The following is a 23,644-nucleotide window of genomic DNA, read 5'->3' as shown; positions in this document are numbered from 1 at the left end:
TTGTAAGGAACATAGGAACAGGAGAAGGCCATTCAACTGCTTGGGCTTGCTCTGCCAGACCAGATAATGGATGATCATTTTCTGTATTGCCATATTCCCATGCTATCCACATATCGCTTCATTTTATTGGTAACTAAGAATCTATCAGTCTCCATTTTGAATCCAGTCAATAACTGACCCTGGAGAGCCCTTTGGCTAGAGAATTCATAAAATTCATCACCTTCTGAATGAAAAATTCTGCCTCTTCTCAGTCCTAAATGGCTTGCTTTTTTTTTCATTCTGCTCCCCCTAAACCTCGTCTGGACTACTCAGTGAGGGGAAATGTCCCATATCCATGTGCTCTGTCCATTCACATAATAGAGTTCATGGAAGCAGCCTGTTTGGCCCATCGAGTCCTCACCAAACCTCCAAAGAGCAGTCTACTCAGACCCACCCCCTACTCTATTCCTGTAACCCTACATTTCCTATGGCTAATTCACCCAACCTGCACATCTTTGGACTGTTGGGAAAACCGAAGCACCAGGAGGAAACCCAGCGAACACTGGGAGAATGTGCAAACTTCACAGTCGCTCGTGGCTGTAATCAAATCCGGGCTCCGGAAGCTGTGAGGAACTTCGTAAGTTTGTATAAGATTGTCTCATATTTCCAAACAGCAGTAAATACAGGCCCATTCTCCTCAAGTATCTCCTTATAGGATAAAGTTAAAAATCACACACAACCACATTATAATCCAATAGGTTTATTCTGTTTGACTATAACCTGGTGTTGTGTGATTTTTAACTTTGTACACCCCAGTCCAACACGGGCTTCTCGAAATCATGACTTAGGGGATAATCTCATGAATTAGTCTCGTGAACCCTCAGCGCAATCACTTCATGACATACATCTTTCCTTAGGCAAGGGAACCAGAACTGTCCAATAGTACTCCGGTTGTGATCTGACCAATGTTCTCTACAGTTGAAAACTTTGCCCCAGTACTGAAGTCCTCTTTGATAAAAACTGCCATACCATTTGACTTCTGAGTGAAAAGTCAGTAACCAGGTGCAGCAGGCAGTGACTTATGAAGACGGCCACCTGGCTTCAAGCTCTCACATTTAAGAAAAACTCTGCGATTTTTCCCTTAACGAGTTTTGAGAAGATTTGTAGCTCAGGTTGAGGTTCGCTCACTGAGCTGGAAGGTTCGTTTTCAGACGTTTTGTCACCATACTAGGTAACCTCTTCAGTAAGCCTCCAGATGAAGCATTGGTGGTGTAGCCATTGGTGTTTGAGTTACTTTTGGTGGGTGATGTCATTTCCTGTGTTGATATCATTCCCTATGGTGATATCATTTCCTGTTCTTTTTCTCAAGGGGTGGTAAATGTGATCCAAGTTTGTTGATAGAGTTCCAGTTGGAATGCCATGCTACTAGGAATTCTCGTGCGTATCTCTGTTTGGCTGTCCTAAGATGGATGTGTTGTCCAGTCGAAGTGGTGTCCAGTGAGATACTAGTGAGAGTGGGTCATGCCTTTTGTGGCTGGTTCATATAGCCTGGTGGCTAGTTTTCTGTTTGTCCAATATAGTGTTTGTAACAAAATTTGCAAGGTATTTTGTAAATGACATTACAGATTAGATTACTTACTGTGTGGAAACGGGTCCTTCAGCCGAACAAGTCTGAAGCGCAACCCACGCAGACCCATTCCCCTACATTTACCCCTTCACCTAACACTACGGGCAATTTAGCATGGCTAATTCACCTAACCTGCACATTTTTGGACTGTGGAAGGAAACCGGAGCATCCGGAGGAAACCCATACAGACATGGGGAGAATGTGCAAACTCCACACAGTCAGTCGCCTGAGGTGGGAATTGAACCCGGGTCTCTGGCGCTGTTAGGCAGCAGTGCTAACCACCGTGTCGCCCACAGTCTTGCTTGTTCTTTGTATAGGGTCTTCCAAGTTCATTAGCTGCTGTTTTAATGTGTTGGTGGGTTTGTGGGCTACCTATGATGCCAAGAGGTCTGAGTAGTCTGGCAGTCATTTACGAGATGTCTTTGATGTAGGGGAGAGTGGCTAGGGTTTCTGGTTGTTTTGTTGGCTTGTTTGGGTTTGTTGCTGAGAAATTGAAGGACTGTGTTCATAGGGTACCTGTTCTTTTTGAACACACGGTATAGGTGATTTCCTCTGCTCTTTGTAGTTTCTCTATGCTGCAGTGTTTGGTGGCTCGTTGAAATAACGTTCTAATGCAGCTTTGTTTGTGGATGTTGGGATGACTGCTTCTGTAGTTCAATATTTGGTCAGTATGTGTTGTTTTCCTGTAGACGCTGGTTTGAAATTCCCCATTGGCTGTTCGCTCTACTGTGAAATCTAGGAATGGCAGTTTGTTGTTTTCATCCTCTTCAGTGAATTTTATGCCAGTAAGGGTATTATTGATGGTCTTGAAGGTTTACTCTAATTTGTTTAGTGATGACAAAGGTGTCATCCATGGAGCGGACCCAAAGTTTGGGTTGGATGGTTGGCAGAGCTGTTTGTTCGTGTCTTGCATTACTGCCTCTACTAAGAACCCTGATATTGGAGATCACAAGGGTGTTCCGTTAGTTTGTTGGTTTTCTTGTTGAAGGTGGAGTGTATGGTAAGGCATAGGTCCACTTGCTTGATGATGTTGTCCTTGCTGGTGAAGTTTGGTGTATGTGTCTTTGGTTCTTCTAATAGTGTAGTCAGTGTTTCCTTGGCCAGGTTAATGTTGATGGATGTGAACAGGGCAGTTACGTCAAAGGAGACCATTTTTTCATCCCCTTCTATCTTGGTGTCTTTGGTCTACATGAATTCTTGGGTGGAGTGGATCGAGTGGCTTGTGTCTTCTACTAAGTGTTTTAGTCTTTGATGTAGATCCTTGGCCAATTTGTAAGTTGGTGTTCAAGGTAGCAAGACAATGGGTCTGAGGGGGGCTCCTGGTTTGTGAATTTTGGGTAATCCATAGAAGCGTGGTGTTTTGGATCCATCCGATTTCATTTTTTGGAAGTTGGTCTTATTTATTTCTCCAGATTTCTGAAGTTTTTTTGTGTCGAGCTGTGATTCAATTCTCTAGTTGTGAGGTCGGGTCTATCGACACTTGTTGGTAAGTGTTGGTATCTGCAAGTAGTGTGTTTGCTTTCTCAACATAGTCTCTTTGATTTAAAATGACTGTCAAGCGCCCTTGGTCTGCAGGGAGTTGGTTGTCTTTTCATGTTGTTTCTAATGCTGCTGAGAAATCTTTCTTGTTTGCATCCTGGAAATTGTAATTTAATCCTCTTACTAAGATGACTTTTTCAATGTCTGTTGAGGATCGGTCAGATAAGTTTATCTCATGGTTTCTGCAGGTCTAGTTGTTTCATTTTCTGTGTTTATCGCTGTCTAATGTCAATGGTCTGTTGTACTGTGTCTGTTCATTCACAGTCTGTTGCATTACTGAGTAAAGATCTTTGGTGCAAAATTTCCCGGTTGTATTTAGAGTTTGTTGTAGGCATCAACCATTATTTCTCTAAGCATTCTGCGGCAGTTTTGCTCTGCTATTCCACTCTGCAGAAAAATTTAGACAAACTTACACAAAATAACAACATTGACAACACAGATGCATGGATTTAAATAAAAACTTTTCTGACTAGCCCTTAACAGACATTTTAAAAGCCAGCTTAGTAAGAGGATTAAATTACAACTTCCAGTATGCACACCAGAAAGATTCCTTAGCAGGATTGGAAACAACAATGAAACACAACTGACTCACAGAAGACTCACAAACCATCAGACAGACAGTCGCACCAACATTAAGCAGGAAAAAGGAAGGAAACACTAAATACACAAGAAAGAAATGCACTAGAAAGGCTAAAAAAAATAAAATATTGTTATCCTATATGCACACAATGTTTAAATTTTTTTTAGCCTTTCTAGTGCATTTCTTTCTTGTGTATTTAGTGTTTCCTTCCTTTTTCCTGCTTAATGTTGGTGCGACTGTCTGTCTGATGGTTTGTGAGTCTTCTGTGAGTCAGTTGTGTTTCATTGTTGTTTCCAATCCTGCTAAGGAATCTTTCTGGTGCGCATACTGGAAGTTGTAAATTAATTCCCTTACTAAGATCGTCAAAGGACAATCCCTCGACCCAAAGTTCAATCAAGTGAACTTTTGCTGAACTGCCCCCAATGCAAATGTGTCTTTCCATTAATGTTCCAGGATTTTGACCCAGAAACAGTGCAATAGCAATGATTATAGAGTCATAGAGATGTACAGGACGGAAACAGACCCTCCGTCCAGCTTGTCCATGCCAACCAGATGTCCTAAATTAATCTAGTCCCATTTGCCAACATTTGGCCCATACCCTCCTTCACCCTTTCTATTCACATACCCATCCAGATGCCTTTTAAATGTTGCATTTGTACCAGCCTCCACCACTTCTTCTGCCAGCTCATTCAATGTACGCATCACTCTCTGCATGAAAAAGTTGCCCCTTAGGTCCCTTATAAATCTTTCCCCCCTCACCTTAAACCCATGTCCTCTCATTCTGGACTCGCCCACCCCAGGGAAAAGACCGTGACTATTCACCCTATCCATGCCCCTCATGATTTTATAATTTGGAGATGCCGGTGTTGGACTGGGGTGTACAAAGTTAAAAATCACACAACACCAGGTTATAATCCAACAGGTTTAATTGGAAGCACACTAGCTTTCGGAGTGACGCTCCTTCATCAGGTGATAGTGAAGGGCTCAATCCTAACACAATTTATAGCAAAAATTTACAATGTGATGTAACTGAAATTATACATTGAAAAATTGATTCTGTTAAGCCTTTCATCTGTTAGAATACAGTGATAGTTTCACTTCTTTCATGTGTAAATCACAAAACCCTTGTTTTTAAAGTTGCATTCTCGGGTCAGCTGTTAACAATGATGATAGCTAGACAGTATGTTGAAGGTGTTGGCCCCCTGTGTTCTCCGTCTATGCTATGATGTTTAGATTGATTCTAATCTAAAAAAGTGAAATAACGGAGTTTTATATAAATTCATGCTGTTTTTGAGCAAAGTACAATGTAACCCTGCAAGTAAAATTCATCCCACAAAATATATGTGTGCATGTGGGTCTTTGTCTGTCTGTCTGTCTGTCTGTGTGTCTGTCTGGAGTGGGGTGTGTGAGTGTGAGTGCAGAGTGTCTTAAGTCTGTGAAGGGGTGCATATAAGAGTGTGGGAGGGTGTGTCTGTAAGGGTGTGTGTGTGTGTCCGTGTGTGTGTGTGTCCGTGTGTGTGTGTGTCCGTGTGTGTGTGTGTCCGTGTGTGTGTGTGTCCGTGTGTGTGTGTGTCCGTGTGTGTGTGTGTCCGTGTGTGTGTGTCCGTGTGTGTGTGTCCGTGTGTGTGTGCGCGCGCGCGCGCACGCGCGCAGGAGTATCTGTGTGTGTGTGTATAGTGCAATGGTGGTCACCTGTAATGTGACATGAACCCAAGATCCCAGTTGAGGCCCTCCCTATGGGTACCGAACTTAGCTATCAGCCTCTGCTCGGCCACCTTTCTCTGCTGCCTGTCCCGAAGTCCACCTTGGAGGATGGTCACCCGAAGGTCCGAGGCTGAATGTCCTGGACCACTGAAGTGTTCCCCAACTGGGAGGGAACCCTCCTTCTGTTGATTGTTGTGCGGTGCCCATTCATCCGTTGTCGTAGGCTTTGCTGTGTTTCCCCAATGTTCCTTGCCTGCAACGTATAAGATAGACAACGCTGGCTGAGTCACATGAGTACCTGCCATGTACAAGGTGGGAGGTGTCCCCATGAGTAATGGTGGTATCTACGTCCACACTCTGACGAGTCTTGCAGCATCTACCGTGACAGGGTTGTATGGAGTTGTCCTGAGAGCTGAGCAGCTTGCTACGAACAATGATCTGTTTTGAGTTTTGGCAGTTGTTTAAAGGCAAGTAGTGAAGGTGTGGGTAAGGTCTTGGTGAGGTGCTCATCCTCATTGATAATGTGTTGCAGGTCACAAAGAACATGGCGTAGTTTTTCAGCTCCTGGGAAATACTGAACAACAAATCCTGGAACATTAATGGTGCAGCACATGTCTGTCTCCTGAGGAGGTCATTACGGTTCCTTGCTGTGGCATGTCAGAACTGGCAGTCGATGAGCATCGTACCCCGTTCTTGTGAGGGCATCCTTGAGTACTTCCAGGTGTCTGTCACATTCCTCCTCATCTGAGCAGATCCGGTGTATGCGTAGGGCTTGTCCATAGGGGATGGCTGTTTTAATATGTTTTGGGTGGAAGCTGGAGAAGTGTAGCATTGTGAGGTTGTCTGTGGGTTTGCGGTAGACTATGGTGCTGAGGTGTCCATCCTTGATGGAGACGCATGTGTCCAAGAATGAGACAGACAGTCGAGAGTAGTCCATGGTGAGTCTCTTGGTGGGATGAAACTTGTTGATGTCACTGTGTAGTTTTATCAGTGACTCCTCGCCATGGGTCCAGAGGAAGAAAATGTCGTCAATGTACCTGGTGTACAATGTTGGTTGGAGATCCTGCACAGAGAAGAAGTCTTGTTCAAACCTGTGCATAAAAATGTTGGCATATTGGGTGGCAAATTTGGTCCCCATGGCTGTTCCATGTGTCTGGATGAAGAACTGGTTGTCAAAGGTGAAGACATTGTGATCAAAGATAAAGTGGATGAGTTAATGGATGGTGTTTGGAGATTGGCAGTTGTTGGTGTTGAGTACTGAGGCTGTTGCTGCGATGCTATCATTGTGGGGGATGCTGGTGTAGAGTGCAGAAACGTCCATTGTGACGAGGAATGTTCCCGGTCCGACTGGTCTGTGGGTGCTAAGTTTCTGTAAGAAATCCGTAGTGTCGCGAATTTGTACTTGCAGGGTTACATTGTACTTTGCTCAAAAATGCATGCATTCATGTAGAACTCTGAGCTCAAAAATTGCATGAATTTATGTAAAACTCCGTTATCTCACTTTTTAGATTAGAATCAATCTAAACACCATGGCAGAGACATAGAACATAGGGGGCCAACACTTTCAACATATTGTCTAGCTATCACCATTGTTAACAGTTAACACGAGAATGCAACTTTTTTAAAAAAAAGATTTTGTGATTTACACATGAAAGAAGTGAAACTATCACTGTATTCTAACAGATGAAAGACTTAACAATCAATTTTTCAATGCATAATTTCAGTTACATCACACTGTAAATTTTCGCTATAAATTGTGTTAGGATTGAGCCCTTCACTATCACATGATTTTATAAACTTTTCTAAGGTTTCCCCTTAGCCTCCGAAGCTTCAGGGAAAACTGCCCCAGCCTATTCAACCTCTTCCTATAATTCAAAACCTCCGACCCTGGCAACATCCTTGTAAATAGCCATGTTTCCGAGCTACCAATCATAGGGCGTGGGCGGTGCTGACTGGGGGTGACTTTCTTGAACCGCTACACTCCATGTGCTGTCAGTACATTGCCAATGCTCTTATGGAGGGAATTCCAGCATTTTGACCCTGGGGAAAAAAAAACCTTGGGATTTTAGAAGAATAAGAGATGCTAGTCCATCATGACCCTGGGAACAGTAACATCTTTCCAAAACAGGATGATGTGTGTCATGGAGGGGAACTTGCAGATGGTGATATTCCCATTTATTTGCTTCTTTTGTCTTTCGAGATGGAAGTGTCATGAGGAAGCAATGGTCTAGTGATTATATGGCTGGACTATTAATCTAGAGACTCCACTAATGTTCTGGGGACCCAGGTTCAAATCCCCTCAAGGCAGATAGTGGAATTTTGATTTAATTAACAATCAGGAATTGAAAATCTAATGAAGACCATGAAACTGGTGTCAATTGTCGGAAAAACCCATCTGGTTCACTAATGTCCTGAGGGAAGGAAACTGCCACCCTTGCCTAGTCTGACCTATGTGATGGACTCTTCACTGCCTTCTGGGCAATTAGGAAGAGGCAATAAATGCTAGCCTAGCCAGCAATGCCCAGATCCCATGAATGTATTTAAAAAAAAGCTATCAGTAAGCCTGACCACTGCATAGTCCTTGTGCACATTCATGAGGTGCTGTGGGCCAACAACAGCAGCAGAATTGTACTACAGCATAATCTGTAACCTCGTGGCCTGGCATATCCCCCACTCATTACCATCGAGCCAAGGGATCAACCTTGGTTCAATGGAGAGTGCAGGAGGGCATGCCAGAAGCAGTACCATGCATACTTAAAAGATGAGGTGGCAATCTGGTGAAGCTACAGCACAGGACTATTTGTGTACTTGTTGGGCCGAAGGGCCTGTTTCCACACTGTAAGGATTTTATGAAACGTCTGTGATATACGCAATGCTCTGACCAATAAAGGAAAGCATACCAAACGCCTTGTTCACTATCCTATCTTCCTGCAAATCTATTTTCAAGGAACTATGAACCTGCACTCTAAAGTCTCTTTGTTCAGCAACACTCCTCAGGACCTTACCATTAAGTGTCCTGCTCTGATTTGCCTTTCCAAACTGCATTTATCTAAATTAAACTCTATCTGCCGCTCCACGCCCATTAGTCCATCTGATCAACATCCCATTGTACTATGAGGTAACCTTCTTCACTGTCCATTACATCTCCAATTTTGGTGTCATCTGCAAACTTACTAACTATATCTCCTATGTTCGCATCCAAATCATTTATATAAATGATGAAAAATCGTGGACTCAGCACCAATTCTTGTGGCACTCCACAGGTCCCAGGCCTCCAGTCTGAAAAGCAATCCTCCATCACCACCCTCTTCTACTTTCTGAGCCAGTTCTGTATCCAAACAGCTAGTTCTCCATGTATTCCATGAGATCTACCTTGCTAAGTTACCCATGAGGAACCTTGTCAAACGCCTTATTGAAGTCCATATAGATCATATCTACTGCTCTGTTCTGCTTTTTCTTTCAACACTAGCTTATATTTTTCTCTTCCTTCTATTTTAATTCCTTTAATTTATATTTGGATGACAGTCATCCCATTCAACTCTCTTCTTGACAAATCTTTTGTTTATTTATCCTGTTACGACTCCCTTTGGCTTTGTACCGTGAAACCTGTAGTTATTTAATCTGTACTACCCTCCAAGTTATTGCAGACCCACCCAAATGTTCCCACCCATACCTTTCCACCTTTTCCATCACCTTAAAACTATTTTGAATTTTCCTCAGTTTTGCTGAAAGGCCATAGTTTTGAAAATTTTCTCCGTCCTAGCTGCTGCCAAGCTTGTTTAGTAATTTTATTTCAGATTTCACAAATCCACAGTGTTAACCTTTCAAACAGTAGTCCAGAGACATAAATCACTGTAAGTTATGATGCAAGGGAATAAGAATATTAAAAGTTTAAGTCAGCAATGGACTGAGGTGCACTTCTCATGGGTGTAACCGAAAAGCAGAGAAGTGATATTATATTTGTCTTGAACCTTGATGAAACTGCACTAAGGTGCAAATGGTTCTGATTTACCTACAATAAGGAACAGCGAAGGACTGGAGAAGATGCAAAAACTGTTTTACCTGTCATGGAAGACTGAATGAGAACAATACAAAAGGCAGAAGAAAAGGGAATCTAGTAGCAGTATTTAAGATTATTAAATAGATTGCAGCAAATCAGCAGCACCTTATCGAGCAATAAATATTGTTCTAACTAGTGATATCCAGATCCCTCAAATGCTTTGATACATTTAAGATTAATTTTAGCATATGAGGCAGGAGTGAAAGGAAGGAAGAGTGGGTGAAGGCCAGTTTGGAACATAAATACATGTATTGACAGGTGGCCTAAGGGGCTTGTTTCTGTTCTGCATGTCCAGTATAAGAATACAAACTGCTTCTATGCTGTCCAAACCAATACCAACAATCACAGCTGCTAAATGCCTTGGATAGCACATAAGCATTAAAGGTGGAGAGGTTTAGAAAAGGAACCTGTGGAGAATTCAGAGCCTTAACTGCCAATGGTGACATGAAAGAGGCACAAAATGTACAAGGCCAAAATCAGAGCATTGCAAAGTTTGAGAGGAGTGGTGATATGAATGGGGTTTATTACAGAGGTGGGGCAGAGGCTGTGTATAGATGTAATGTGTTTATTTATCACAGGAGAAATCCTATAGCCTCTATGGTTGCTTTTACAGCTGGAGTTGGTGGGTATGAACAAAGATCTGATATTTTGAATAGAGGACAATTGTTGGATGCATTCTTGGGCCATGTTTTTGCAGAAAATGTCTGTCAAGAGAACAAAGGTTAACTGTTATCCATGTGGAGTTGGACTGTGTATCTGCTTGTGGTTGATTAGACATTTTAAGAAGTTAATACTTTGTTGATACTTCATTTCACTTTCACTTTCCTTATTTGGCTATCTTTTTAAAAAAAACCTCTAGCTCAGAAATGAGAACTGCAAACTGACTGGCTCTTTTGTTTCAGGCTCTGCTAAGTTGGTGCCCTTTGTTTCTGATTTGGTTGGATTCCAGACAGTTTGATCATTAGGTCAAAGGGAGTAGAACTGTAATTAGAGTATAATAGGCTGTGAAGTCTCCATCCTGTATCCATATATCAGTGGCTAAACAGTCTTGTGGTAGTGTTCCCTCTGAGCCAGAAGCTCTGCATTTGAGTCCTGTTCTGAGGAAACTGTGTTCATAAAATAGCTAAACAGAGAATATCAAACTGTAAAACCTACCAACATGCACCATTGGGAGGCAGTAAGAATGGGAGAGAATTCTGGTCAGCCATGTACTGGACAGAAAAATAGAGCGTATTCCATCACTAACTGCGGGTTATAATACCCACATAAAAGCGTAAGTCGTAACAGCAGCCTGTGGAAACATATCACCACCATTACTGTCTGTTGTGGCATAGGTCTGTGATATAGGACTAGCGGGTATCTGCCATTATATAAGAATGATGTTCCGTACTGGTGAGTACAGGTTTGTTCCTTTTTTCTTCTGGGATACTAATCTAATGCTTTATTACAGTATGGTAAACCCATACCCTCATATAACGTTGTAGAACTGCTTAGTCCCTTTCAGTCACTGTATTACATCGGGGTACAGTACTGTTGGATAGAGAGCTGTTACTGCACAGCACTAGGTACAGTACTTGGTGGGGGGATCAGGTAAGCCAACATAGCCCACATACAATACCAGTGGATAGAGATCTGTTACTATACAGTGCTGATGAATACAGATCTTTATTGTATAACACTTGGGTACAGCACTAGTGGATGTAGTTCAATCATTGTATAACTCATAGCACGGTACTGCTGGGGACAGGCCTGTCTGATTGACATGGTACAGTATTGGCAGTCCATGAAGATATCACACTTGGATAAAGTGCTGGTAGTCTTTCACCATGTAACACCAGGGCACAGAACCAGTGGATACAGGTCTGAGAATGTATAACGGTCAGCGCAGTATGATGGATATAGGTCTGACACCAAATAACACTGGGAAGCAATACTAATGGAGACACATCTGTTGCTATGTAATATGGGGTACACCACTGTTGAGAACTGATCTGTTGCTGTGTAACACTGGGTGCACTACTGGTGTATACAGGTTTGTCACTGTATACTAATTGGGTATAGGTCTGTCACTACATAACACTGGGATGCAGTACTACTGGGTATAGATTAGTTGCTGTTACTCTAAGACACTTGAGTACAGTACTGATAGCTACAAGTCAGTCACTGTATAACACGGGAGTACTGTCCTGATGGATACAGTTCTGACACCATGCAACACTAGAGTAAAATACTGGTGGGTGCAGCTCAGTCATTGCATAACACTGACATACAGAACTGGTAGATACAGGTCTGTCACTGTGTAACATTGGGATACAGTGCTGCTGGGGGCAGGTTTACCATTGAATAACAGGATACAGGATTTATCAGCACATGCTGATATACAGTTACAGCATGGGGACACAGTACTGGTGAGAATAGATGTGTTGCTGTATAACATGGGTACAGTACTGTTGGGAACAGCCGTAAAAGTAAGACACTAGGATATAGTACTGAACCCCCTTCAGGCTCTCTGCCTGTATTCCTGATGAAGGGCTTATGCCCGAAACGTCGATTTTATTGCTCCTCGGATGCTGCCAGAACTGCTGTGCTCTTCCAGCACCACTAATCCAGAATATAGTACTGGTGAGACAGCTGTTACTGTAAGAGTCTGGGATACAATACTGATAGAGGCAGCTGTTACTATAAGGCATTGGGATACATTAGTTTGGATAGCTGTTACTGTGAGGCATAGGTACAGATTGGATGTTTTGCTGAGAATGTTTATATGGGACAAATTGAGCTGTTAAATGAGTATCACACATTAAGCATGCTGCAATATTAATGGACATTGAATTTTAATTTTTACTGTAATGTATATTCCTCAAATAGATCTGATGACAACACTGGGTCCGGATGAATGCAGCTCCCCTGAGGGTTCTGCGCAACTGCCTTGCCCATTTTATTCTGAATAGAATGGATCTTGTGACAGTCTTAAGGGTCAACATGTGATCCCTTGCTATCTAACTGAAGGGCAGAGTCCTCGCTGATACAGCAGTTGCAACTGCTGAAGCTGGAAGAATCACTGGCTGTAGGATTTGCTGATCTTTGTGAGATAATGGTCTTCACTTACAGTACAGTCTGCTGTAGAGTATTTATAGCCATAATTTCCTTCTAAATTTCTTCATTGGTTGTTGATTGTTTATCCCTAATTTTCCCCTAAGATTTCGCTTGAGTAACCTGACTAATGCAATGGCAACAATGAGGGTTGACACTTGAACTCCTGACTCTATAATTCTGATAGATTATGCTTCATTGTGACACCGATTACCCAACAATTCTCAGTGGAACATTCTGACACACTCCATTTTATAACATTCTCTCGAGTACTCCACAGCGCCCGCTGTGGGAGGAAGAGTGGCAAATGGAATTCAATCCAGGAAATGTGAGGCAAAGAGTAGGGGAGGGCAAAGGAGGTAAGGGAATACCCAATGAATAGGAAGATACGGAGAAATAGTGACGAGCCTTAGAGAGAATGCATGCCGGATGTTAGCAGGACAAGTAGACAAGGTGGTTTGGAAGGAAAGGCAGGATACCTTTATTGGCTAAGGAAGGTATGGAGTATCAGAGCAGGGAGGTTACAGGCAAGTGTATAAAATACAAGACCACAATTAGAGGAAATTGTTCACTTCTCATTGCATTACAGGAAGGATGTGATTGTACTGAAAAGGGCTCAAAGGAATTTTATGAGAATGGACACTTCTTGTTCCGAGGAAAGATTGGATAACATGGGATTTGTTTCCTTCTGAACAGAGGAAGCTGAAGGGAGGTTTAATAGATGTTTATAAGTTGGGGTGGGGCTTCCTTAGAATAAACATTTTTACATTGTTTATGGAATGTAGGCATCACTGGGCAGGACAGCATTAATCGCTCATTACTTTTTGCCCAGAGGGAAGTTCTGAATCAACCGTATTGCTGTGGGTCTGGAGTCACATGTAGGCCTGATCAAGAAAGGATGGAAGATTTTGTCCCTTAAAGGACTTTAGTGAACCAGATGATAGGTTTTTACAACCATCATAGTGATTCCATGGTCATTTATTAACTACCATTTTATTGAATTGAATTTTCACTCCTGCCATGGTGGGATTCAAACCCTATTTCCCCAGAACATGAATCTGGTGTTCTGAATCACTAGTCCAGTGACATTACCAATATGCCACCACTTCCACTAAAGATAGGAAAGGCCTTGATGAGTGTTTCGGCAGCAAATGAGCTGAGATAAGGCAAAATTGGGCAAGCTGAAAGGTTACAATCAGGAGCTTTAGTGATGGTATACATATGAAGTGGGAGGCTCATCTCCAGATCAAATATAATACAGAGAACAGTCTGCGTTAGTCATAAACTGGTAGGAGATGTTTGTTAGGGAATTAAGTCTGGAGTGTGGACAGGAAAACAATAGCTGTAGTATATAAAATGAAGGTACTCCTTGCTTATTTCATAAAATTTGGGAAAAGTGGTTGAATCAGGAGAGTTGATGAAGAGGTCAAATTGGTATCATCAGTGTACGTATAAAAACTGAAGAGCAGGACTAGGATAGATAATAAAACCATAAGACCCAGGAGAAGTTGTAAGCCATTCAGCCTGGTCTGATAATCCATGTTCTGCCTTTTCCCTAAAACCCTTGATTCCTTGATTCCCTTACTTACTGAAGATAGACAATAGATAATCGGTGCAGGAGTAGGCCATTCTACCCTTCGAGCCTGCACCACCATTCATTATGATCATGGCTGATCATTCTCAATCAGTATCCTGTTCCTGCCTTATTTCCATAACCCTTGATTCCACTATCCTTGCGAGCTCTATCCAACTCTTTCTTAAACGAATCCAAAGACTGGGCCTCCACTGCCTTCTGGGGCACAGCATTCCACACACAGCCTTGAATATACTGAGATAGATAACTTCATAACCTAGCCTGTACAGCCCTCTGCATTAAAGAATTCGATAGATTCACTCTCCTCTGAGAGAAGATATTCTTCCTCACCTCTGTCTTGAAAGAGCAGTCCTTTTTCTGAAATTGTGCTTTCTGGTCCTAGACTCTCCCACAAAAGGAAACAATCTTTCTGCTTTGATCCTGTTAAGTCATCTAGAGTCATTTAGCATGGAAACGGACCCCTAAGTCCAACTTGTGCGCAAGTTTCCCAAACTAAACTAGTCCCACTTGCCTGCATTTGGCTCATATCCCTCTAAACCTGTTAATGTACCTATTCAAATGTCTTTCAACTATTGTAAATGTACCTGCATCTAAAACTTCCACTGGCAGTTCATTCCACGTGTGAATCACTCTGTGTGAAAAGGTTGCCCCTCAGGTCCCTTTTGCATCATCTCCTCTCACCTTAAAAATATACTCCCTACTTTGACACCCCCCCCCACCCCAACCTTTGGAAAAAGACCTTTGCTATTCACCTTATCTATGTCCCTCATGATTTTATAAGCCTCTATAAGGTCACCTTCTACACTAACCTTTGATCCCAGCATAACGTTATAATTCAAACCCTTCAACCTGACAACATTCTGGTAAATCTTTTCTGCACAAGTTGGACTTAGGGATCTGTTTCCATGCTGTATGACTCTGCTGAACCTGTATGCTCACTTTTATGCAGGAAGATTCCCAAATTCTTCTGTTCCATACTTTCTGCAGTATTTCTTCTTTTGAATAATACTCAGCTCCTATACTTTTCCTGTCAAAGCTCATCGCCTCACAATTTTACCACATTCTATTCCATCTATGCCCACTCAATTAACCTTCTGTATCCTTTGCAGACTCTGTGTCATCCTCATCAGTTGCCTTCCCACCTGCTTTTGTGTTGTCCACAAATATGACCTGAATATATTCACTTTCTAAGTCATTGCTAGATGTTGTAAATAACTGTAGACGTAGCACAGCGCCAAGTATTGATTCTTGGGGGTTCAGCAGAGTTAAGTGTAGGAGCAGGTAGAGAAACCATTGCGAATGATTTCTAGTTGTAATGATATAAGATTGAGAGCAGTCCCAGCTGGGTGGATAACAGTGGAAAGGGTTAGAGGAGAATGGTGTTATCACCATGTCAAAGGTTGCAGACAGGTCAAGAAGGTTGAGAAAGGAAAGTATCTTTCTCACAGTCTGTCAGAATATCATTTATGAATTTGGTGAGAGTTAGCACCCTACTCAGGTGCTAACAAGAACATATGAAATAGAAGCCTTAATAGGAAATGTGGTGTCTCTGGCCTGCCCTGCCATCCTGTAACACCATGTTGATCTGCCCCAGGCCTCAACTCTTCTTTTGTGTAGTTCTACAAAACACTCAGATGTTTGAAATTTTAAGAACTATCTCCCTTCTAAATACTTTGTGATCTAGCATCCACATTGATTTGAAGTTTGGAGGATTTAAATGTGGAGCGATAGTGGTGCCCTACACTCTGCACTGTGACACTGATCTATCTCACACCACCACGTAACACTCTGAAATACTCCGTATCACTCACTGAAAAACTGATATACCCAGGTCTTTCGCTGTTAAATGCTCGTGTCAAAGCTACAACACAGGACTGCTTGCGTACCAAACAGCATAAGTAGCAAGGAATAAACACAGCCAAGTGATTTCACAAGCAACGGATCAGATCTAAGCTCTGCAGTCTATCACATCCAATCGTGTATGGTGGTAGACAGTTAAACAACTCACTGGAGGAGGAGAAGGAACCACAAAATTCTCATCCTTAAAAATGGGTGAGTCAATATATTCAGTGTAAAAACACGAGGCCAGATTATTCCTAACAATCTTCAGCCTGAAGTGCTGAGTGGATAGTCCATTTCAGCCTCTTCCAGAGGTACCCAGCAAACACAGATCCCAGTCTTCAATCAATTCAATTCATTCTGTAGGATATCAAGCAAATGCAAAGGCATTGAGCCCTGACAATATTCAGCAATAGGGTGGCACAGTAGCTCAGTGGTTAGCACTGCTGCCTCACAGCACCAGGGTCCCAGGTTCAATTCCAGCCTCGGGTGACTGTCTGTGTGGAGTTTGCACATTCTCCCCGTGTCTGCGTGGGTTTCCTCCGGGTGCTCCGGTTTCCTCCCACAGTCCAAAGATGTGCGGGTCAGGTGAACTGGCCATGCTAAATTGCCCACAGTGTTAGGTGCATTAGTCAGAGGGAAATGGGTCTGGGTGGGTTACTCTTCAGAGGGTCGTTGTGGACTTGTTGGGCCGAAAGGCCTGTTTTCACACTGTAGGGAATCTAATCTAATTGTAGGACAGAAGATTTTGATCCAGAGCTTGATGCACCCCTAGCCAAGCTGATGCAGTAAAGCTAAAACAATGGCATCTACCTGACAATAGGGAAAATTGCCCAGTTATGTCATACACATAAAAAGCAGGATAAATCCAACCTAGCTAACCAAACCCCAGCCCACCCCAATTAGTCAACTCTTGATCATCAGTCAAGTGATTGAAGGTTCATCAACAGTGCTATCAAGCAGTACCTTCTCAGGAATAACCTGGGCAGTGATGCCCCGGTTGGGTTCCACCAGGGCCACTCAGCTCCTGACCTCATTACAGCCTTGGTTCAAACATGCACAAAAGAGCTGAACTCCAGAGGTGAGGTGAGAGTGCTTCCCTTACATAAAGGGTACATTCGAACAGGTGTGGTATCATAGAGCCCTGGCAAAATTAGAGGAATCAGTGGAAATCTCTTGCTGCATGGAGTTATACCTGGCAATAAAGATAACTGTAGTTGTTGGAGGTCAGTTATTTCTGCCACAGGACATTTCTAGGGAGTTCCTCAAGGTAGATATTTTCTTACCAGCTTATTCAGAGATGTTATTATACACCTCTGGAGCAGATGGGGCTTGACAGACCTTCTGGCTCAAAGACACAGACACTACCGCTGCATCACAAGAGCCCCAGTTGCTAAGGTAGTGTCCAAGGCCCAGCAGTCTTCATCTGCTTCATTAATGAGCCTTCTCTGTATCATCAACATGCAATCGTTGCTGAATAATGTTCAAGTTCCATGATTGGGCTGAAAAGTAGCAAGTATCATTTGCATAATACAAGGGCCAGGCAATGATGATCTCCAGCAAGAGACAATCTAACCATTGCCCTTGACATTGCCTAGCACTGAATCCCCACTATTGATATCCAGCGGATTTTCATTGACCAGAAACTGAACTGAACTAGCCATTAATAAACAGAGGTTACAAGAGCAGGTCAGAGGATAGGAATCCTACAGTGAATAACTCACCTCCTAACTCCCCAAAACCTGTCCACCATGTACAAGGTACAAGTCAGGAGTGAGTTGGAATGCTCCCCATTTGCCTGGATGAGTGCAGCTACAACAGCACTTGATACCATCCAGGACAAAGTTGTCTACTTTATTAATGCTACATCCAGAGAATCTCACTTCCCCATATTACCTACTCAAGATACTACAAGATGCACTGCAGAAATTCACCAAGGGTCTTTTTGACAGCACTTTCAAAACCCACAACCATGACCATCCAGAAAGATGGAAACAAGGAAACATCACTTAACAGCTTGACTTGGAAATATATTGTTATTCGTTCAGTTTTGGGTCCTGAAACTCCTTTCCTAAAAGATTGTGGATGTCTATATATAAAGTAGACTGCAGCAGTTCAAGAAGGTAAATTACCATCACTTTCTCAAGGACATCAAAAGATGGGCAATAAATGCTGGCCCGAGCAGTATTGCTGATATTCCATGAATGAATTGAGAGGCTGAGAGAAGGTCTGATAGAGGGGCGTGGCTGGGTGCCTTTTTTTCATTACTAGAAGGGTTAGTAACTAGGGAGCACCAATTTAAGGTTAAGGTTAGAAAGCTAAGGGGGAAGTTGAGAATTTTGTTTTCAACTAGAGCGTGGAGTGAGTCTGCTCCTCACTGCTGAAAAGGATGACTGAATCAGAAATTTCCAAGTCTCCATCAGTGAAAGTGCAGAAGAGGAAGAAGATAGATTTTCTTTTAAGGAAATGAGGGGTGTATTTGATCAGAGTAGACTAAGGATGGAGGGGACATCAGACAGAGGTTTTAATTGGCAGGAGGGTCAATAACCACAGCAAACAGATTTTGGATAGCTGATAGAAGAACCAGAGGGGAAACAAGAAATGTAGGATGAAATGGTTCATATAAATTAGGAGCAGATCTGCTCAAACCTGCACCACCATTTAATAAGATCAAAGCTGATGTGATTGTAGCCTAAAATCAATTGTCCCATTTACCCTTGGCAATGCCCTTATTTAACAACATCTCCCTCTTCTCAGTAATATACAAATGTTGATCAATGGAACAGAAATCAAGAAAGTCCAGGCAGGCAAAAACGGAGTTATTATTAACCTTATGGTCATCTCGTTCTATTCCTTGGAATATTGTACAGTGCAGACCATGTATTACAACATACAATTTATAACCATTTTGTATCTTTTATGGCCCTATTATAGCACATGAATATGTCCCAGAAACTACAATGAAGTAAGCATTGTAATGAGACATATATCCTAGAATACTAGCACAAAGTTGAACAAAAATTACTTGAATAAGATCAGACATTGTGACTGTCCAGAAAGACAGGTTAAAATATAAGATGACTATGTTTAGCCCTGACGTAGCACTAACCAGGAGGAACATTCTGTCTTCCCTCTACAGCCTGGAAGTGTCTCCTATGGTAGAAACCAATTCAAATGCTCCCTCATTCTTTCCTTGCTTACCATTGCATCCTCCTTTTCCAGTTCCTCCTCCGCCTCTTCTTCGTCATTCTCTTCATACTTCGACCAATCCTGGCTCACCAGATTGCGCAACTAATACTAACCTTTTCACAACTGCTGAGGAAGCCCCTGTTTCATCCTCAAAGCCAACTACCAATCCTTTCTTCAATGCCTTACAGAGTAACCCTTTCTTTGAGGATCTGTTAGCTGATCAGATATTAAAGTCTCCTCCATTCACATCCTGTTTCTCTAGTTTAAACTTTGGGTCTCAAGGTGTACCTGATGTGTCGGTTCCCTCCTCAAGTACAGCTGATTCCAGTGAAAGCGATTTGTTTGACTTGGCAAAGCCTATTGCCAACGAAGAGGTTGCTGCCAGCCCACTTCCTGCCCCAGCTTCTACAATGACCAGAGAAAGTACAAACTCCTTCCAAAGGCTAGAGACATCAGATCCATTGGTCAACCCAGGTTCAGCCGATGCTGATGCTGAGGTTAAAGGTGAAGTAATGCATGCACCGTTAGCCCAAACAAGCGTCCTATCAACGGTAGATTTGAAAGTCACTGTCCCTTTCAAAACCAAACAAATGAAAACGGTGTATCAGGGAGAAGCTGAATGTTCCTCCATGTTCGTTCCAGCAGTTGATCACAAGACTGTAGATATGAATCCTTCGGTTCCAACTCCAAATACCACATCAATCCATGTCAACAATTCAAGTGGCAGCACTTCGAAGAACATCTCTGGACAGCAGGCCAACTCAAAACCCAAGAATGATGGCTCTTCCAATATAATGCTGAAAGGAACCACGACAGACAATGCAAAACCCTTAGATATTAGAACTTGCTCACTACAGGACACTACCCTTTCGCCATCCATTGAGCTGCCATTCAAGGTGGAAGGTGGTAGCTCATCTCCAATGATTCAAAATGCTGCCCTTAACAAAGAAAGACATGTTTCTGTACCAGAACTGAAAACTGAGCTTGAACCAAACACAGAATGTGACTCTTGTTTCACAGACCAAGAAAAGATTACAAACAATCATAATGTGGAGAAACTGTCAGCACTGAAGGAAAGTGACAGAAACCCAAGGGATACTGCCAAACACTCGGAGGGTTGTCAGCATGTTGGAAATTCTCCATTATCGGTATATGCACCAGAGGTCACTACAGATGAGAGTGATGGGACAACACGAGCCAATAATAGGAAAGCCAACATTGTGCCTTTATTCCAAGATGGTGAGGATAATATCCAAGGTAACGTTTGTCCATTCAGTTCCCAAGGTTTTCTTGGCAAAGATGACAAACAGTACTCTAAATATGGTCAATGTGTTCTCACAGTGGAGCACAAATTCCAGAATGTAGACATTCCCTGTGAGGATGCAAATGAGAGCCCAGAGACCATTGAAGCTGAAAAAGAGAGGTCTGAATTCCTCTTCAAATCGGACTCTGAGTTTATACGGATTGGGCCTCCACCTCCCAAACCACCCAGATCACTTGTTTGCACCAATCTGGGTTTGGAAGAGATGGTCCACTTGATGAAGGAACAGAAAAGAGAAAAGGAGATGCCATTTGACCTTCCAGAAAGTTCAGCGCAGACTGTAAATTTAGCGGAGCGACAGTCAGATCAAAGGTTTGAACAAAAGGCCTCTCTTGTGGTCTCATGCCCAGCTGTTGATGAGGTAAATCCTGATCGGACTGATTTTATTGCTGCAGAGTCTGCCGCTAAGGAGCTTGTGGATAATATTAGACCATCAAATGATGTGGTAACTAAGGGAGAAGCCTCTTATGGGACCGTTGAGTTGAGTGCAAATGAGAGGACAGGGGTTGAGTACTATAAGACCTGTCTTTCTGCACTCTCAGTGGAGGGAATAAACACATTGATTGATGATGGAAATTCAAACAAATTGGATGATTTCCACCAACCTCTTTCTTTGGGGCTAATTGAAGTCCACCAGGCTAAGCAACCTGTTAAATTACAACCTAGTTTGTTGAAAACAACTGCTGCAGTGAACTCACTAGAGGCCATCTCACCGGCAGAGGAGAAACCACCACCAGTCCAGAAGAGCTGCAATGCATTTCTGAAAGAGGAGGCCAGTTTGTTCTTGCCTGATCAGACTGACCAGTCAGAGCAGGAGTTCATATCAGCCGTTGAGGAACTGCCGCACAAATCCAGTCCTATCTTGTCCGAGTGCACAATGTCATTGGGGAGTGATATTGAGTTCTCTGGAGAGCTGAAGTCTGAAATGAGTGAAGCAGCTGGAAAGAGTAGGGGGGCTTCCACACTGACAAATCCTGAGCAGACGCTAATTGGGAACATGGAAGTGGAAACTCAGAATGGCCGAAACATCAAGACTGTGTGTCAGAGTGTTGGGGTCAGGCCTTCCCCATCCTGTGTGCCTGTGACACTTGGGGCAGAAATGGAACAGCAATCCAGAGGAGAAGAAGCCAACCTGGCTGAGCATTCTCCGCCTGATCTTTGTCCATCTTTGACTGTACGATTTGACTGGGGGCAGATTTCAGAAAAAGCCAATGGTGTGGCCTATAAAAGTGAGCCTTCTGCCCAGAATGTTGACCTCCAGTCTATCAGCAATAGTAGGCCAGTGACTGAGGATCGTTCTTTATCCGTACCCCATGGCTACTCTGCTGCCTGTGACTCCTCCTTTAAGGGAGGACTGAGCTTTAAAGAACTTCATTTAAAGGCTGCACCGCATGCCCTTCCAGTCACTAATTTTACTAGGGCACCGCTGGCCCATCCTCCACCAAGTAACAAGCCTTTGGCCTTTTCTACCCCTTATCCTGTGGCTGTAACTAACTCTAGAGTACCCAATCTCCCCTCTCCCATCTTCTTCCCTTCAAATGTTATTCCCCCGTCAGAGACCACACAGCCAGCAGTCACCCCCCATCACTCGCTGCAGTCCAGTGGTTCGAAGGTGACGCCGCTTACGGTTTTGCCCCGGGAGACACAGCCAGCTGAGATGCCTTCACCTCAGCAGAAAATCAGGTGAGCATGGCGGAAAGAGTAATTAAGTTTTCTGAGAATGTTTATGTTCGCAATGTTTTTCCTTTGAATAATTTCTGTACATTTGAGTACTTGGTGATCAGGAAATTGTCAAAATTGTCCAACATTCCTCCCAACTTTGACCCCAAACCCAAATTAACTGGAGCTCTCTTTCAATGAACTCTGTAGGCACAAATGAGCCGAATGACTGCTACCTGTGCTGTACCAGTCTAGGTGCTCTGTATGATTCGATGGCAAATCGCTCTTCACCATTCTTCAAATGTGAACTCTGCCATCAATTTTAAGCCTTGAGGGCAAACAGCACATTATAGTCCAACTGGAGAGGGAATGGCCTCGTGATATTATTGTTAGACTATTAATCCAGAAAGTCAGCTAATGTTCCGAAGACAGAATATTTTAATTCCAGATATTCTATATGTAGAATGTCTGGAATTAAGGATCTAATGATGACCATAAAATCGTTGTCAATTGTTGGGAAAACCAATCTGGGTTACTAATCTTTAGGGAAGGAAACTGCCATCCTTACCTGGTCTGGCCTACATGTGACACCAGACCCACAGCAATGAGGTTGACTATTAAGTGCCCTGTCAGCAATTGGGGATGGGCAATAAATGCTGGCTGAACCCGAGACACCCAAATCCTGTGAGTGAATGGACAAAAAGTCCACAAATGTGCATTTTGAAATAGAGTACTAATGAGGAGCAGAAATTCATAGCCATTTTATTTCTTTTCCTCACTCGTTCCTCTTGCCCCAGAATCGTTGAGATCCATATGCTGATAACTAGACTGGGATAACTCAGTCCTCATGGATCAGCAAATGAACCAGCACAGTTCAGTTTGGAGAGGCGGGGCTGTTGTTGAACAGGGAAGTTCAAAGCTCAAAACCTTTCTTCATCTCATATAATCCAAAGATAATTGTATTTGTACTGAGGCTGTGGCTTCGGAGTAAATGTTGGCATTGTCTTTGAGAGTCCTCAGCCTGGGAGGTTGCAGGCTATTTGGAAGATACAGCATGCAGAGAGTCTGAGAGATGGAATAGGGCAAAGGTGCAATCAGTGTGATAGGTTGAAGTGTGTCTATTTTAATGGAAGAAGTGTCAGGAATAAGAGTGAGAAACGTAGAGCATGGATCAGTACTTGGAAATTTAGTGATGTGGCCGTAAGAGAAACTTGGATATCACAGGGGCAGAAATGATTGCTGGATATTCCAGTGTTTAGATGTTTTGAAAGGAATAGAGGGGGAGGTAAAAGAGGTGGAGGAGTGGCATTGCTAATCAGGGATAGTATCACAGCTGCAGAAAGGAAGGTCGTCAAGGTGGGTCTGTCTACAGAGTCAGTGTGAGTGGAAGTCAGAAACAGGAAAGGAGCAGTCACTTTATTGGGAGTTTTTTTAGAGAACTCCAATAGCAACAGAGATTG

The 23,644-nt window shown here is 42.9% G+C and overlaps 1 protein-coding gene across 2 annotated transcripts in view; it reads left to right on the top strand.

Annotated features, from left to right (window-relative positions):
• LOC132822415 (rab11 family-interacting protein 1-like) overlaps positions 1-23,644 on the top strand; it is a 116,593-nt gene that overhangs the window by 75,733 nt on the left and 17,216 nt on the right. For both annotated transcript variants that reach the window (XM_060835871.1, XM_060835818.1), the window contains exon 4: positions 19,467-22,208. In XM_060835871.1, coding sequence (XP_060691854.1) covers positions 19,467-22,208 — 2,742 coding nt within the window. The remainder of the gene's footprint in view (positions 1-19,466; positions 22,209-23,644) is intronic.

Source organism: Hemiscyllium ocellatum, chromosome 1 (genome assembly GCF_020745735.1).
Source record: "Hemiscyllium ocellatum isolate sHemOce1 chromosome 1, sHemOce1.pat.X.cur, whole genome shotgun sequence".
Lineage (NCBI taxonomy): Eukaryota > Metazoa > Chordata > Chondrichthyes > Orectolobiformes > Hemiscylliidae > Hemiscyllium > Hemiscyllium ocellatum.
The sequence above is the reverse complement of the archived record's forward strand: the minus strand, read 5'-3'. Positions and strand labels throughout refer to the sequence as shown.